General features: G+C 41.5%; 1 protein-coding gene across 1 annotated transcript in view; it reads right to left on the minus strand.

Moving 5' to 3' along the window:
• plcl1 (phospholipase C like 1) overlaps positions 1-18,030 on the minus strand; it is a 73,406-nt gene that overhangs the window by 14,302 nt on the left and 41,074 nt on the right. The window contains exons 2-3 of the mRNA XM_084421624.1: positions 10,407-11,030; positions 4,556-6,250 (exon numbers count right to left, since the gene is read on the minus strand). Coding sequence (XP_084277750.1) covers positions 4,556-6,250; positions 10,407-11,030 — 2,319 coding nt within the window. The remainder of the gene's footprint in view (positions 1-4,555; positions 6,251-10,406; positions 11,031-18,030) is intronic.

Raw genomic sequence — 18,030 nt, forward strand, 5'->3', positions numbered from 1 at the left:
GGATTCGATCAAATACCAACAGATAAAAAAATCTAAACCTGACAACCTCTGTTAGAAATCTTATAATGGGCCATGTTCGGATCTTTCAACAGGACAGTGATCCAAAAACAAACATCAAAATCAAAACAAAAATGGGTCACTGAGCACAAAACCAAGCATCTGCAATGGCCATCCCAGTCCCTGACCTGAACCCTATAGAAAATGAGTGGGCTGAACTGAAGAGAAGAAGCGCCAACATGGACCTGGGAATCTGAAGGATCTGCAGAGCTTCTGTATGGAGGAATGGTCTCTGATCTCTTGTCAGGTGTTCTCCAAACTCATCAGGCATTATAGGAGAAGACTCAGAGCTGTTATCTTGGAGGTTGCAAAAAGTATTTAATAAAAGGGGGCAAATAATTGTTCCCAATGTGATTTGGAGAAAAACATTTATATTTAACATATATTTTTGCATTTAAAAAAAATAAAAGATCAAAAGGACAAACAATGCAGATTTATTTTTTACGGCCATCTTTGATCACATTTACCTATGGGGCAAATAATTCTGACCAGCACTGTATATGGAGATTTGCTCAAAAATCATATTTTTGTGACAATCAACATCAGAACATGTTTACATTTAACTCTGTCTTATAATGAGAACAGTTCTGGGCTGTGTTTCCTTAAAAGCATCGTAAGCCTAAGTAGGTCTTAGAACCATTTCCACCAATAGTCTCTCTTCTAATAACTTAGCTCATGATGCTTTTAGGAAACGCAGCCCTGGTTTGTTGTGTGTGTGTGCGTAGTTTCTACAAGGACTTTTAATGTGACCAAAAAGGGACAAGAGACAAACAGAGCTGTCATGCCTGTGCACAATGCTTTTTTTTAAAAAAAACTTGTGGATAACAAGTAAACACAACTAATGGATTCTGGTTCAATGAAAAAAATCAATGCAAAATTACATGATAACAGCATGTTTATGGAGTGCTTGAATGTGTCTGTACTTGTTGATATAAACTAGTATTCTTGACAAAAACATATATTTTTTTACACTTCAAAAATGACTAGCAAGATAATTCACTCAAACACACGAACTATGTCAAATGTACAGATTTGGCTCAAGCAGTCTTGCTTCACACCCAGAGCTCTGAGCCTGAATGTTTGTGTCCACTTCTTTACGCTGGATTTCATAGGTAAAATAAACCCTCACCTGCGCCAAGAAGCTACCTTGATCTGCATCTTTAAAGCTGTCTAAATTTGGCATGCAAGTGTAATTAGGCCCTGCTAAAAGAAAGGTCACATCACTGAAAAATAATTATGCTGGAAGAAACTGGCCCCCACTTCTACAGCAGTGCAATGAGTTATCTAAACCATAGGTTTGAACTACAATCCAGGGCAGGAGCTTTTGTGTTAGCAGGCTATTAAGTTTTGATGGAGATCTTCCCTAATTACCGATCTAAGAAGAGTTGTGTTAAGTTGCACACACTTGCGTCATCCTTGTGCAACCATGAGGACAGACTGCATCCATTAACCTCGTTCTTGTTGTGGATGACAGGTCAGTCCTCAATACATTCATGTTATTCATATATGTGACATTTCTGTTGTCAGCTCAGGCTAATGCATGCTAAGAAATGAAAGCAAGTGTAGCAACCAGTGAGAGCTAACATTTAAACTCACCACATACTATCAGGATATGTTTGTCTTAATACATAAGAGAGAAAATCTGATTGACATTATTTAAAAAAAAAACACACACAAAAACCCCCCACAAATTTTTTTTACCTAACGGCAGTAAAATAGACTGTGGCGAGCAGAACGAGGCTGAGGGCCGTGAGAGGGCGGCACGAGGCTGGTGGCGTGATTACTGAAGAGCGACACCTGCGTGACGCACCGGTCTCGTATCTCTCACGGAGGAGCGGAAGCATAAAGGAGGAGCGACGACAGTGAAAAGCGAGAGAGGAACAGGCCTGAGTTTTATGTGATGTTTGTTCCTGTTTTGTGTGGCCAGCAGTCGTCCGCGAGGGGCTGCTGGCTTATACTTTCATTTTTGTATTTGTTTTATTTTTATCATTAAAATGTTTGAATGTACGCCGGTTCCCACCTCCTTCTTCCCATAACATCTGAACTGCGTTACACTGGTGCCGAAACCCGGGAAGAAGGAGGAACGCACTGTCAAAGAGACCTCGTCGCTGTGGGGAATCCGCGGTGCCATCGAGCATGGCGGGCAGTTTCCGTCGCCATGGACGCTCGAGGCGGTGCGCTGGAGTTAGTTGCCGGGGGGACGGTCGAGCTCGCTGCTGCAGCCATCCGCCATGACGGGGAGGAGCAGGGAACGGGGGACTCCTGCCGACTGCCCGAACACGAAGGAGCCGTCACCATCCACCAGGCGGCGGAGGAGTGTCAAGCCGTCCACCGAGGGCTATCCAGCGCCACCGCCAGGCACCGCGGAGAATATCGCCCAGCTGGTGGAGGGCCAGATGGCAGCGCGTTGTGGGAACCGGACCAAGATTTTTTTTTTCTTTTTTTTTCTCTCGTATCTGTCGCTCCTCATGCTTCCGTCTCCTTCTCCTTTTCTCTTGCCTCGTTACATATACATTGAAATCACCTTGTCAAATGCATCATTACAACCTGCTGAAGGAGGTCAGTGAGTACATATGTTATGTTATATGATATGGCATAGCTGAGCTCAGTCGGAACTGTGTCAATTTGGCATGCAGAAGGTAATTAGTGAGACATGGCTCAGTTGCTGCCTCATTGACTGGATAATTCTAATTTCTGCCCTCAAGACACACAGAGAAGCTCACCTTTGCATGCCAGTGACCACACCACAGAACACAGGGTAAAAAACCCACTGGGCAAGGTATCATGTAATACATCCCATGTCTCAACTATCAATCTCTTTCTTATGCAATCTTTTCACTAACCCAGACAAACATCAAACGACAGACCCTAAGTCTTCATCTCAATCATATTCGTATGTGAAATTTTTGTTTTCAAAAACATGATTTCTGTAAAATGGGCGGTTATAAATAATTATGTCAGTAATAATTATTTTAGAATTGTTTAATAATTATTTACATTGATTACTCGTAGAAAATCTACTATATTTTTCTTTCAGATGCATTGCCGGTCATTTGTTTTGTCTGGATATATTTGAAGAGTTCAGATGCAAAAGCCTCTAAGTGCCATCTGAAATTTTCTTCTAGAATGATCTTTTTTATCAAGCTTGTATATTTAAATTCAGTAATTTCACTTAAATGGCAATGAAAATGACCTATTAATTGTCATTTAAGTGAAATTACTGAACTTAAACGTACAGTATGGAATTTTTCGCCGCTAGGGGTCGCTAACCTCTTTACAATAACAAAGGCGTAGTTTGATGATGCAACATTTGCTAAGAATTATGGATCTTGTCGTCAACGTCAAGCCGACCGATCTAATAATGTTTATGGATGACTGAATACATCGATGCTTTTATCATGACTGTGATATGATGCAGGTCGGGATTGCTAAGAGACAGCTATCAGCTCCACATGCGACGCGAGTCCCGCGGATATAAAAGGAATATGGACATTTCATTCTACCGAACTACACGCAAGTGCAGAATTACAACTCACAGGTCAGTTTATTAGACAAATTAAACTTGTGAGGTAACGCAGCGCTGTTTCACTTGGTGTTAGTTTGTCTGTATGAGACTAGCAGTAAGCTAGATCAACATTAGAATAACATACAGATCATATTCTAACATTTTATCATTGTTGAACTATATAACATTGATTCGTTTTATGTAAATGTGCTCACCTGTTTAATAAAGTACATGTAGGAGCGGTCGAAGTCTCGGACGTTTATATACTGTCTATGGGAGCTCTCGGCATCTCGAAAACACAGCGTTGATAATGATTCTCGTTTTAGTTCTCCTTTTTTATCCAAAGTCTGCTTGCCACGGTCCATAATGTTTGAACGAAACAACAACAGCGTGCAAATAGACATTGCGAACTACACAGTTGTCCACGTCAGTCGCTTTGGTTACTATCAGAGGGCTCTGGTTGCTATGGCAGTACGAGCGGAAACCAGGGACAACGCGGATATGACGCCATTGACGGCGACCAAACGGAAATAAAGAAACGGGACGTGTCTTCGAATTAAATTACAAATTTCTCCTGGTTTGAAAGTTGTTGGAAACAGTCGGTATAATGTAAGTACACAACTAAAAAAAATATATAACATAGATATAGTGATTTTTGCTATTTTTAAAGCAAAAAAGTTACATATTGTGCCTTTAAATATACAAGCTTGATAAAAATGATCATTCTATAAGAAGATTTCAGATGGCACTTAGAGGCTTTTGCATCTGAACTCTTCATTTATATATCTCAGAAGGTCATGGCTGCAGAGGGTAAACAGCTGCTTCACAACCAATCTGAAAGTTCAATGTAACTGCCACTAGGGGGCAAAATCTAAAATCGTATGTGAATCTCAGAGATAGTGAAAAGGCGGCTTTAGTTTTATAAAGTCTTCCAAAATCACACATGAAATAAATCTGATTGACATTCATGAGGTGGTAGTCTTTCTCTCTCACCTGGAACTCGAATGTTTCGTCAAACAGTGGGTCATCCTGGTTCTGGGCAGCAGTGCGAGTTCTCTGCTCTGTGCAGTCTGAAGGCACACCATGCAGTTCCAGCACCACATATGGGTCGATGACCTCTCCTTTGGCACCAGAGCCTTGTGGTTTGGGTAGACTATGGGCACTAATGACCTTCACCCTGAGTGTTTGCGGTGGTACACCAGGCACGCAGCCTTGTGACTGGGCACTGAAGTAGGAAACCTCCTCTCGCATGACTGCTGGACGAAGCACATACCCACACCCACCGTTCTGCATAAAACGGCCACGGGTCAGGTCTAGCATGGCACCTGGTGTCTGTTGGTTGAGCGCAACCAGTTGCACTCCTCCTTTCCAGTAGCCTTGTGGATTTGGGTTACTAGAGTCTAGCCTTACTGAACTTGGCCTCACACGGGTTAGATTGCGCTTGGTAAAGCTCACAAGCTCCTCTGGGCTCTCGCTAGCAAGCCGTCCAGCCTCCCCTTCCCCAAGAGAGCACAGGGTCCAGTAGGGTGGGTCAAGTGTCATAGGTGTACCTGGTGTAGAAGGAGTAGAAGGGGGAGAATGCTGCTGGGACTGCTGAGCACTCGCACGGTGAGCATAAAAGTTGCGACTTCCAGTACGAGCAACGGCAACGAGATCGGACAATTCACGCCGCAAACGGAGGCGCCTTGGCTGTGGGGGTGGGGGGACAACAAGGACCACCCCTAGTTCCTCTTCCCCAGGGATAGTCATTCTTCGGCCAGCCAGAGGACCACCGCCACCAATCTCCTCATCCTCCTCAGATACCTCTCCTTCAGAACCTTCCTCTTCTGGGGGCAGCTTCTTTCCAACAAGAAGCACCTTTCCCTTTAGCTGCTCTGGAGAGGGCAAAGTGGTTGCGCGACCTCCCAGACTGACAGGCAGAGATTCAGGGGTATAGAGCTTGGATCCAAAAACCTTTTTTAGGTGTTGCGCAAGAGTACATTGCTGGGAAGGTGAGCAACGCTGGCATAGATGCAGCAGCAGAGGATACTGGGAGGTGAGAAAAGCATATTTGTTGACTACTTCTAGGGCACTGCGCAGAGTAACAGAACCATGATGGTGGTGATGGTGGTGATGGTGGTGGTGATGATGTTTTCCATCTGTACCATAGTCTACACCCAATAGTGGCTCCCCTTCTGGCCCATCTGTAACCCCCAGCTCCAGACACCGACAGCCAGCCTGCAGGGCTCGAGTGAGCCCCCCAAGATCAGCCCGGCCATGTACTTGATCATCTAGCAGGTAGGAGCGGTAGGAGGCACTGATGAAATAATGAGACAGGGGCATCTTCATATCGTGGCACACATTCTGATGCTCAGGGTCTAACAACTGGCACTCAGTTGACTGTAGGTAGCGGGTGAAGCCATCCAATCCCAGTAAACCTCGCTCACGTCCAGCTGCAGAGGGCTCAAAGCGGCGAATAAGCTCTAAGCAGCCCTCACTGGTGGCCAATGACAAACCTTGCTCCGTCTCCAGGAAAAGACGCAGGTCCTGAGCGTCAAGGCACTCTCTGTCTTTAGAGAGTTGCACTAGCAGGAAATAGACATCAGGTCGTGTACACAACTCGCAGTAGGCCTCCTGGAACTCTTCCAGCGTAACATGAGACGTTAGCTTTTCTTTGCTCCTCTGAATTTCCTTAAAGCGCAAACGCACCTGATAAAAAGGAAATAAAGAAAGAGAGTTATTAATGTATTTAAGTTTTAGATCATTTATGGATAACAATTGAGCTAGTAACCCAAATCCTGTTGTTTTTTAAAGTGTGATTAGGAAAGGATCAATTTATAAACTATGACCATTGTGCTAACTGCTCAAGGGGGGATGTTTTGCTTTGAATTTGAAAGTATATACTGAATGATAAATAAATTAACACAAGGACTGCTGTCAAGTGAGAGATGATCACTAATGACCAAGGCCTTGAGAGTTCTGCAGTCTACTGTAATTATCATCTGTTTATGTTGCAAGCCTGTCTCATCACTTTTTCAGGTTTTGTTAGCAAGTAAGTAAGTAATTTTAATTTATAAAGCACATTTACACAGCGCAAAACTGACTAAAGTGCTGTACAATGAATAACTAAAAAGACAAGTAAAAAATAAAAAAACACATAGAATCAATAATCATAATTATATAAAACATGAATAAAAAGAAAACCTTCAATATCAGGGCACACAACACAGAAATACAGAAAACAAACAGGAGTGCCAGGTTAGGGAACAAGGAAGGCCATGGAATAAAAATGAGTTTTTAACCTGGATTTGAATGCAGCAATGGAGGGGGCAGATCTAATATCCTGGGGGAGCTGGTTCCACAAACGTGGGACAGCAACTGCAAAAGCTCTATCACCCCTCTGTTTAAGCCGTGAGCGCGGCACAAGCAGGAGCCCTTTGTTTGAGGATCTCAGTGACCTTTGAACTGAGTATGGCTGTACGAGATCGGTGATATAGGTTGGGGCGAGCCCATTAAGTGCCTTAAAAACAAACAATAAAACTTTAAACTGAATCCTAAAAGGAACTGGGAGCCAATGCAAGGAGGCCAGAATCGGGGTGATGTGCTCGCACCTCCTTATGTTACTTGAATAAGAAATGCTGGGGGTTAATTTCCTCCATTTAATGAGCAATCACAGTTACACACTATTGCACAGACAAGAAGCACATCAAATAAGCAGCTCGCAGCATATAGTGATTTGAATCTTGAGAGACAAATTGTCACAAGTCAAACAAATTCAGGGACAGTAGCTCTTCACAGGGCCTATATCGTGTCCAGCATTTTTTAAGATTAGGACACGGCCAGAAGCAAAGTGAGTCATTCCTATTCAGCCCTGTTTGCTTGCCCTTTTTGCCTTTACTTGTCTCTCTAGACACATGAAGCAGATGCCTCACACCCGCTGTCACAAAGACTTGTCCCTGTGGCTTCGGTCTGTCTTCCTCCTGTTCCCAGCTGTCCATTTCACACACAAACACACGTATGAATCTACTGCCATATTCAAAACCCAACAATTGCTGTGCATCTCAGCAGGGTTGACTAAGGGTGTACTCACACTAGGCGATCTGAACCGTGCCCGAGGGCGTTTGACCCCCAAAGTCTGGTTCGTTTGACTAGTGTGATCGCTCCTTACCGTGCCCGGGGCGCGGTTTGCTTAACCGTCCCTGGCCTGCTTGGAAGAGGTGGGCCAGAGCATGATTCAGTTAGGCTTGGGTGCGGAATGCATGTAGTACGCATGTAGCGCTAACCGCGCCAGAGCACGGAACTGCTGTGCGCCACTGTCATCATTAAAGCCGCTTTTCCACCGAAATTACCCGGAACAATTTGTCCCAGGAACTTTTTTCCCAGGAACCTTTTTTGCCCCAGACCGGTTGCTAGTGATGTAGTACTCGAGTCCGGTCTCGGACTCGAGTCCGGTCTCGAGACCGATTTCTGCTTTCTCGGACTCGACTCGGACTTGTTCTTACAAAGACTCGGTCTTGACTCGGACTCGACCCTTCAAAGACTCGGTCTTGACTCGGACTCGGCATAGGCGGTCTCGTCCCATCACTAGTCCACTACAATACATACCACTAGAAAATTTTAATTGACTGTTCGCAAAGACCCGCCCCCCTTAGTTACTGTCGCTATGTCCGACAAGCTACACCGTTCTGACTCACGCCACACCATGTTCTCACGCAGTGAAAAATACATCGCGGAGCAGAGAGGAGACTGACAACATGCTGACAGACAGGACAGACCAGGTTACTTTTCGGTTACTTTTGATATTAAACATATTAAACAAAGTCTCGCCTTTCAAACTTGGTCATTTTTTAAAAGAAATTTAAACAATAAATACCGTTTTGTGGCTCTTAAATGTGTAGTGACAGATCGCTGTAGAGAATCAGTTAAAGCTGCTCGTGAACCGATCATCTCTTCCTTCTAGTTAATTTATAGCCTCAAATAAACATGAACAAACATAAGAAGCAATGTTGTTTTAACCACGGAAAGGCGTCAGTACACTCCGTGTTTCAAGTTCAAATCCTCCCATGTTAACCAACGGACTCGGTCTCGACTCGGACTCGACCCTTCAAAGACTCGGTCTCGACTCGGACTCGACCCTTCAAAGACTCGGTCTCGACTCGGACTCGACCCTTCAAAGACTCGGTCTTGACTCGGACTCGACTGAATTTGAAAACCAACGGACTCGGTCTCGACTCGGACTCGGCATAGGCGGTCTCGTCCCCATCACTACCGGTTGCTTTCTGCGTTTACACCGCGGTCTAAAGTACCGGGAAGGTAAACTGCGCGCAACTGCTCCTCCCAGTCTGCGACGGACAGTAATCAGTTTTGAGCGCCACATTTATAAGTATGGAGGAGATTCAAACTGTGCTGCAGTTATTGGTTTACTAACGAGGTAGGCTAATTAACATAACAAAATAGACGAGCACTGATACTAAAGCGTGTTCAGAAAGCTCGTATGCGTATAAAATTAGACAAGGTACGTTGTGAGATGACTGGGACGAACGCGCAAAAATTTCCTTTTGCGCAAATACTCTTAAAAAAAGCCTGAACCCCGTCTATCAATCATAAATAGTGACAGTCTTGTAAATAGTTGTTTGTTACCAACCTCAATGCGCTATTTCAATCCTGTTATAGTAAATTTGTAACATGGTTTGCCTTGCAATAGATGACAATGTGTAAACATAATGACTTAATATTAAAAGCTGTGGCAGAAAAGAGACGAGCACTGATAAAGCGTGTTCAGAGCTCGTAATGCTAACGTTAGATATAAAATTGTATGTTATCAGCTATTGCGGACATTGGCCGTGAGATGGCTGTGACGAACGCGCAGAAAGTTTCCTCTTCCACAAATACCCAAATAATAAAGCCTGAAACTCGTCGCCAGTCCCCCAGTTTTTTTTATTAAATTCCATATTTGCAGACAGACAACTTTACTGCATGAAGCCACTTTTTAAAAGGGAGGTTAAAAATAAAGAAAATGCTGCGTGGAGTCATCCAACCAAAATGCGGCGTGAACACAACCAATCAGCTTGTGCAGCGCACAAGTCCCACCCCTGAAAGTTCCTGAACTTTGAAAAAGTACTACCTCGTGAGCAGGGACTATCGGAGGGGGAAATATTTACCCGGAACTTCATTTAGACCCTGGTTCCTGCGGTGTAAACACATCGAGTACCAGCCCAAAGTTCCTAGTTCCTGGGGAAAGTTCCTGCGGTGGAAACGCGGCTTAAGACAGCAAACATCTTCTATTACTACTTTGACAGTACACTTTTCAATTAATTTAATTCAATTGAGTATATTTAGGTTTATAACAGGTCTGGTTCTCACCTTATTGATGAACAGGAATTGTAGTTTGCGAATAAAGCTGCAAATTCCTCCACTAACGTCAGCTGCCTCCATAATAATCTTCTGATACGTGCAGCACAATTCAAGTGAAAATGGCAGCGCAGCATAAATTATAAATCTATTACGAGGTCTATTAGTGCCAGGGCACGGTACAAGACAACCGTGCCAAATGGGAGTAGACCCTAAGAAGTCAAGCTAAGAGAGACGAGCTCTGGAAGAGTCATCTAAATTCTCCACTAATCATATTGCTTTTAACATTTATGGCTCTCTCAGCGCTCATTTTTTCATTTCTCACTGCTATAGGACAGTACTATGATTCTTATTTGATGGGTCCTACATAGAAACTGCTGCAGTATATATATTTCTGATTGCTTTCAATTTGGCGAGTCACATATTCAGTATTATTTGGATTTTTCTGAAACCCTTTAGTCATGAAATGCAAGATTTTGTGGTTGATAAACTGAACAATAAGGACATGTGTTACCTTTGCCTCCTTAATTCCAGGACAGAGTTTACAGATGGTGGCCACTGCTGTATCTTCAGACACAATTTCGTGTCCATCCTCATCAACCAGAGCAAACTCTGCCGCCAACCAGTTCCGCCTCATCTTGCTTCCAATGCTGGACTCTCCCACCCCTCCATCCCCTCCACTCCCTCCTCCAATGACCCCAGGGTGAGACAATAGGTACCGCAACCCTGTCACCCAGATGTTGGCCACATCAGCAGAGAGAGCAACCAGGTCCAGGGACTGATACTCATCACCATGAATGATGGAGAAGGCTGCTTCTTCAGCCAGGTGATCTGATGGGCCATTATGGAGGAAGGTCTCTGTGCTTTTCCCAGTGCGGACCTCCCGAATGGTGGAGATGTCAAGTCGAGCTCGGTCACCATCTTTCTTGGAGGGTTCCCAACGAAGGCAGGCCAGCTCAGGGTCCAAAGTGTAGAATCGTGAGTAGATGCGCGAGTTGGGACGCACCTTCTTTAGCTCACAGCCACCCTGCATGAAGGCAAGGCAATCTGCAGCACTGCTCACCTTCTTTTCTGATGGAATACTGCTAAAGGAAACTGTTTTCTTCCTCCCACCACTGACCTTGGCCACTGAAGGGTCCTTGAAAAAAAAAGAAAAGAAAAACATTAAGCACCATGTGAACCACAAATGAAGAAAACTTATATGACATTCTACAAAGAGCTGTTCTAGTAAAGCATCTTAGCAACAAAGCAAGATGGAAATGATCTCATTCATCACAGAAAGCTTTGTGTTCAAGCATGTCTCTAGGTTTAAGTCCAAACAAATGTGGCATGTTTCAGCATGAAATGACTTTTTCACAAAACCACTGAGGTAAAATTTGGACATTAATGGAGCTTCATGCCATCTAAGGGAAATGAACAGTGCTATGAACTATGGCCTATTCAGAATAAACCAACCACATTCTACATTACATCATTGACCAGCAGTACTGGACTGTGTATTGCCATTGTCAGATGCTAAAATATCCCTGTTTTTTCCCCCCTCTATTATCCTAAATTTTGTATTTATTTTAAATCATTGCTAGCTTTGAATTTGACTTAGCTATATTTAAGTATCCAAGTTACTTTTATGTAGCAATCTTAAAATCTTGGCCTTCATAATGAAAAAAAAAATGCTGTGCAAATGTTCAATATTTAATGAATTCCCAAATACAATGATGTGGTAATATTGATTAGCAATTGTGCCTATTAACATTTGAAAAACAGTTGTTCGTTGTCAAGAATTTCACCCCAAAGGTTCAGAGTGATGAAATGATCATGAAACTCAATATAGTAGAAAACACCATAAGCTAAATTATGGTAGAACTGTCACCTTGCCTGACCTACTGGAAAGAAGAGGGGATAAAAGGTGTATGCTTGCTGGGGCTGTTGCGGTTTTTTTTTTTTTTTTTTTTTATGTCTGTTTGCAGTACTGGCCTATTTATGTCCTAATACCTCAAATCGAATCCACAACAAAGACTCCTGATGGAAACACATTATGTCATTGCAGTAGTTAGAATGTGTAATCTGGGATTTCCACCCAAAGCCATTTGGCACTAATCAGACTGGCTCTTAGATGCAGGGAGTATTCATGCAGAAGCTAATGAACTTCAGGCATACCAAATTTCAAAGATGGGCTAAATACAATTAAGACATGAATGGTCCCATTGGAATGTCTTCAGTTACTCTGTGTGTCATAACTATTCAACTATTCAAGTCAACCAGACATATAATCTGGTGGACATTAAAATCAACCAAAGACTCAACCATATCTGTCTACTAGGGACCAGAATATCAAGTAAACTTGAGAAGTGAGCTCTTGTGACTTGGGCCAGTAAGCAACTACCTAGCAACCACCCCCAACACCCTAGCAACAAACTAGAAATGATTAGCAACATTCACCCAGAACACAATGACAATCACCCACAACACATGGCATCAGTGGCGCAAAAAGTGGGTATGCCCCATATGTGGCGCATGGGGCGCCAAAGCGATGGTAAAAAAATAAATAAATCTCTTTTTGGTATTTTCTATATGTAGCTGCTGTTGTGCGTTTCTAAATCATTTCTGCATTTCCTCAATGTTATATAACATTTTAGAGGACTACCAGGCAAGAGTAGGCGCCCTCATAAGATTCCATCATAGAATTTTGACATAGAAGAGGGGGGTAATATCGCGAGCGGTCGGGGGCGCCGTGAGCGCTGAGCGAGCAGGTACGAGTAGTGAGTTGTCGTCGAAAAAGATGGATAAAGCAAAAAGCTGTCGGGGGCTAAAAATAGAAAAAGAAAGAAGGAAAAGGAGATGGCATGTCAAGGGATGTGACAGCAGCTAAATAAGTGGATGGTGAAAGGCAACAGGTAGGATTTAAAGTGTGACGTCTACTTGGAGGCTTGCAAATATTCATGTTAACAGATATTAGCGCTCCAAAGTGCGGCTGAAAAAGCCAGGTAAAACTTTAAATAACCATTGAATCAAAATAAATTTTACTCTTATCTGTGAAATAAGCATGTGACCTGTTTCAACTCCACCACTCAAAGAATCGGAATCGAGAATCGATAAGAACCGGAATCAAAAGGAAGAATCTGAATTGGAATCAGAATTGTTACAATCAAAACGATGCCCAACCCTAATTGTTACATAAACTACATTATAGTTAACAGAGAGGGTTCTAAAGGATCTTTGTAGGCTTACTTTTGCATTTTAAGCCATTATGTTGCATTGGTTATAATGATAATGTTAATGTTTGTCAATTTGTAACTGTTTATTATTTGTTATTATTTATTATATAATATTATTTATTTATTTATTTATCAAATAATATTGTTTATTATTTGTTAACATTGTTAATAATAATAATAATAATAATAAATATATATATATATATATATATATATATATATATATATATATATATATATATATATGTATGTATGTATGTATGTATGTATATATATACACATACATACATACATACATACATACATATGTATGTATGTATGTATGTATATGTACATATAATTATGGTAGGCCTATAGTGGCTGATATACTTTAAAATGAACCTGAAATTGTTGCTGCATAATAAAAATACAGTGTTAATTTAAAGGAGTTTTCTCTATTGATCTTTCACAGGTGTTTTTCCTGTATTTTGAATTACGCATTTCATTCTGTTAAGTTTGAGGGTTGAAGAAAATGTCTGTAAACTTAATGGGGTAAGTAATGGAATAAGTAATTTTCTTCCAGGACATTTTTTTCTTACACTGTAGTTTCACATTCACATGCTACAATTTCTGCTTCTTTATTATCACAATTGATATACTTTTTAAATCAGATAAAACAAGCACCCCCCAGAGCTTTAACAAACACAACAATTCTGGAGTTCTTCCGCTGAGCAAAACCTCCTTGACATTCAGACCAGAGAAGCAATGAATCAGGTAAGGTCAGAGAGTACAGTGTGCAGTCACTGAGCAGTCTGACATGCTCATTTGTCTTAGTTTGTCTGTTTTTTTTATGCAGCTGGCAGACTCCATTCCTCAAAGCTGCCGTGCTTCTGGATCAGAACCTGCCTGACGAGCCGATAGCCTGCCGCTGTGAATCCAGGTCAGCAGGTGTTTGAGCAGACTGGGTGATAGCGGGACTGAAGCAATCGGGGTGAGCTAGGCAGTACAGTCACGCAGGTTAGCAGCCGTGACCACGCAAGGCTAAAATGCGACTTTAGTGGTTAGACTGCCAAGGGCACCATGAGAAAGAGGAAAAAATAAGCAGGTCGCTCATCTGTCCATCCATCCATGTCACCTACCCATCAGGGTTCTACAGGAAACTATGACGACAAGTCTGCAAAGCTTTTAATGTATCGTTCTGGCCTAAAAGGGCATGTATCAGACTTAATCCCCCTAAGCGCACTTCACTTTGCATTGTTTTTTTGAAACATAAATGTGTTTTGTTTTTTTGTCTTTTCCAACCTAAGAATGGAGAGGATGACAGTATGGAAAGGATTGTAAGTGAGTGAGTGTTAGAAGAACAGCCGAGGAATATGAATAAAAGGGTGAGGCACATAGCAAGGGTAGCAAAAAAAGAGAGATGGAGGGAGGAGTGCAACAAAACACACAAAAACACTGCTGGAAAAACTAGGTAGTAGGTAAAATACCATGTTTCCTCAATATAAAAATTACACTGACATTATAAGCAATTTCCCACCATTAGTCTGAGAGGGATAAGAGTATCAGACACAGCAAGGGGAGCTAGGAGATGAAGTGTGGTTAAATTTAGATGTGTTCCCATCTCCACTTAATCAAGGAAAAGAGGAGGAGAATAGAAAGGGAGCACAGGCACTAGAAAAGAAGGAGATAATAATTGGAGGTTGGGTGGACAGAGAAGAAAATGAAGAGTGGCAAGGGAAAAAAAATAATAGTACTAAAATGCGAATCCTTGGTCTATTCCTACAAGAGCAGACTGGTTTTAATAACAGTCACGTCCCTGCCCTTTAAGGGCCATTTTCAAGCTCATCAGTGATTTGGCAGCTAAAACCCACAATGACATCAGCCTTCACTACTACCGAGTCCTCACTGAACCTTTCCAATGCTTCCTGAGGCTAAACTCTTTCACACAGCACAGTGTTTACTACTGTCATCTGCCTGAAGCCAACTCAAACACTCAAAATTGAAAGGAAGAAAACAGAGTGATTCAAAAATATTTAAGGCTGTGCAAGAAGATTTCAAATCAGCATATCTGAATGATTTCTGAAGGATCATGTGACACTGAAGACTGGAGTAATGGCTGCTGAAAATTTATCTTTGCCATCACGGGAATAACTTATATTTTAAAATATATTAATAGAAAAATAATTGCAATAGTATTTCAAACTTTTAAATTGCACTAATATTTCACAATATTACTGTTGTATTGTATTTTTGATCAAATAAATGCAGCCATGGTGCAGGGCCGTAACCACCAAAGGCACTCCATTATGCGTCACTCTGTATGTTGTCAACTTGTTAGGATGACAATTTTTTCTGTCTGATCTGCATCAGCAGTCAAACAGCGCTCGTCAATGTCAAAATGATTGAGATGGCCAATCAAATCAAAGTAGGCGGGGTTTACTGTTCACAGAAGCAGAGCGTAAATTCCAGCACAAAGCGTCAGTTTCATGTTGAAAGAGAGTGAGGTAAAATGTAAATAGTGAACCATTTAATACGTCAACTGTTTTGCAGTAGAAATTTTAAACGACCGACAGTAACGTCCAGTGAGGCAAACTACTTGACTTTTTTTCCTTAATATGGCCTTGAAAATATGAAAATATGCATACATGATTGATGCAGTTGAGTTCCTAACTAAGTGTGACAAGAAACATTTTCGACATATTAGACATTCAGATGTAAGTAAATGTAAATATAAGTGTAATTCTTTTTTGTCCATAGAATGAAAGTCATTGGAGTTCAAAGTGGTTCTTTTGTGTTCAGCAGAGGAAAGAAACTACATGAGAACAACATGAGAGTGAGTAAATGATTACTGTAAACTATCCCTTTGGCACACAGCATATCCATCCATCAGCTCATTAACCCACTCAACAACACAGTCCACTAACCCCACCCCAAAATACCACCCCGTACCACTGACTTCATCAGCTGGGACAACACCTGGTGCTGTAATCCACTCCAGCCAAGCCACGGAACAGAACTCCAATCCAGCTAATGATCCCAGCTCTGAGAAAGCAGTAGATTAGTGCAGCCGCAGCGCTCCCAACCCATGAGACTTGAGGGGTAATCCGTGCCGGATGGAGAGCCAGTGATTTAGTAGGGTTAGAGGGGAACGCTGAGGGATTAACTGACAATGGGTTTAGCAAACCGTCAATCCTACTGTCCAACTAATTGAAAATGCTGATGTGTGGATCAAAATAGAATTATGTCATGCAGAAATGTGAGGCAGAGCTGCTCTCCTGACATTGAGCTTGTCTATAAACAGCTTGAAGGATGAAATGTGTTGTTAAAGCAAATATGAGTACAGCAAAAGTGAGATTATCAAAACACCTGTTCTTCCCAGGAGCAAATTACAGAGGATGGTAGGGAAGGTTGTGCATTAAGACTACATTAAATTCTTCTAGGTACCCTTCACTTTTCTTAGTAATACTGATAAGTAATTTAAGAAAGTATAGCAGAGAGTGAAAAAAAAAAAAAATTTCTTCCAGCAGAATGTGAATAACTCCTGCCTAATAACAACTGGCAACTATGGTTGGTCAATGCACCAACTCATCACTTGGAAATTGCTTTATAATTAAATGCATGCTGTAAAACTTAAACAGGACTTTGATATGATTACACTCGCTGAACCTTCTGTTATACCTGTCTGTCCTGGAATTAAGATAAAGTTTTATTACTTCACACAGATGCATCATTGCCCTAATCTAATCTATGTCGACTCATAAACATAACATTTTCTGGGTGTAAAAGTATTGGTAACTATTTGTAGAAGATAGAAACGTTAAACCATATGAGACTGGCATTCAATAAATTGATTTATGAACCGTTTTATTCTGTGTTCAATACTTCAATGATTTCTATTAGCCTTGCAACAACTACTTAGAGACAAATCTAGTAATTTCCAGGTTGTATTATCCAAATTGCTTTATTTTATTATCTATCTAGCAGATGAGTTTTCTGCGAGCCAACTAGAAGCTCTGGAATAGAGAAAAGCAGCTCACGTCGATGAGCATGATTGCAAACTAGCATGGCTGGTCTCACACGATCAAGTAATTGCAGACCATTCCCACAATCAGGCTCCTCTTATCACAGTTTTTTACAGCCTACACATTCATCAGCCTACACCGCTTCACAGGTTCCATTCTGAAAACAATCAGTCCTCAGGCAGTCTTCAAAGCTTCCCCAAACAAGCAGAGAAAAGCTCAGATATGCCACTTACTCACACGTCTGCCAAGAGTGATTTTCAGGCACTATTTGTTTTCTAAAAAGCTCCTCAGCACTCATACTTCCTTATACCGAAGAGAGAAAGACTTAACTAGTTAGCTAAACCAGAGGATCTCAACCGGAAAGCTGTGAAACTGGGTCACGCAGGCCTATGCTAAAATGTAAATAAAAAAATGCAACTAAACATTAAATAGGCAAAGATCATCAAAATTGTGCGTCCAAACAAACTACAGTATTGTGGTGCATTCATCTGTCACTTAGTAATATGATTAATACAAAAAATATTTGGCCCAGTGGCTTCCATCTGTTAGGCTAGTAAATCACACTTCTGTTGTTTATGCATTTACAGAATTGTCAATTAGAAATCTGCCAATAAATTTTGATTGGATGAGCCACATTTTAAAGGCACCTATTAAAGTGCAACCATAAACAGCTTACAGTTAGTTTAAGGAATATATTACTTGGCGGATTAATTCTTTATGATGATATTCAATCATGATGATTATAATAATAAATGTAACTATTTATTGAAAATGTTTGTCATGTGGTTCCAAACCTGTATGACCTTCTCTCTCCCCCAAAACACAAAAGAAGATTTTTTGAAGAATGTTAAACTGTTTTGTCCATACAATGAAAGTCGATGGGGTCCGATGTTGTTTTAATCTGAACCACTGCTTAGGCATA

Source organism: Rutilus rutilus (assembly GCF_951802725.1).
Source record: "Rutilus rutilus genome assembly, chromosome: 10".
Taxonomy (NCBI): domain Eukaryota; kingdom Metazoa; phylum Chordata; class Actinopteri; order Cypriniformes; family Leuciscidae; genus Rutilus; species Rutilus rutilus.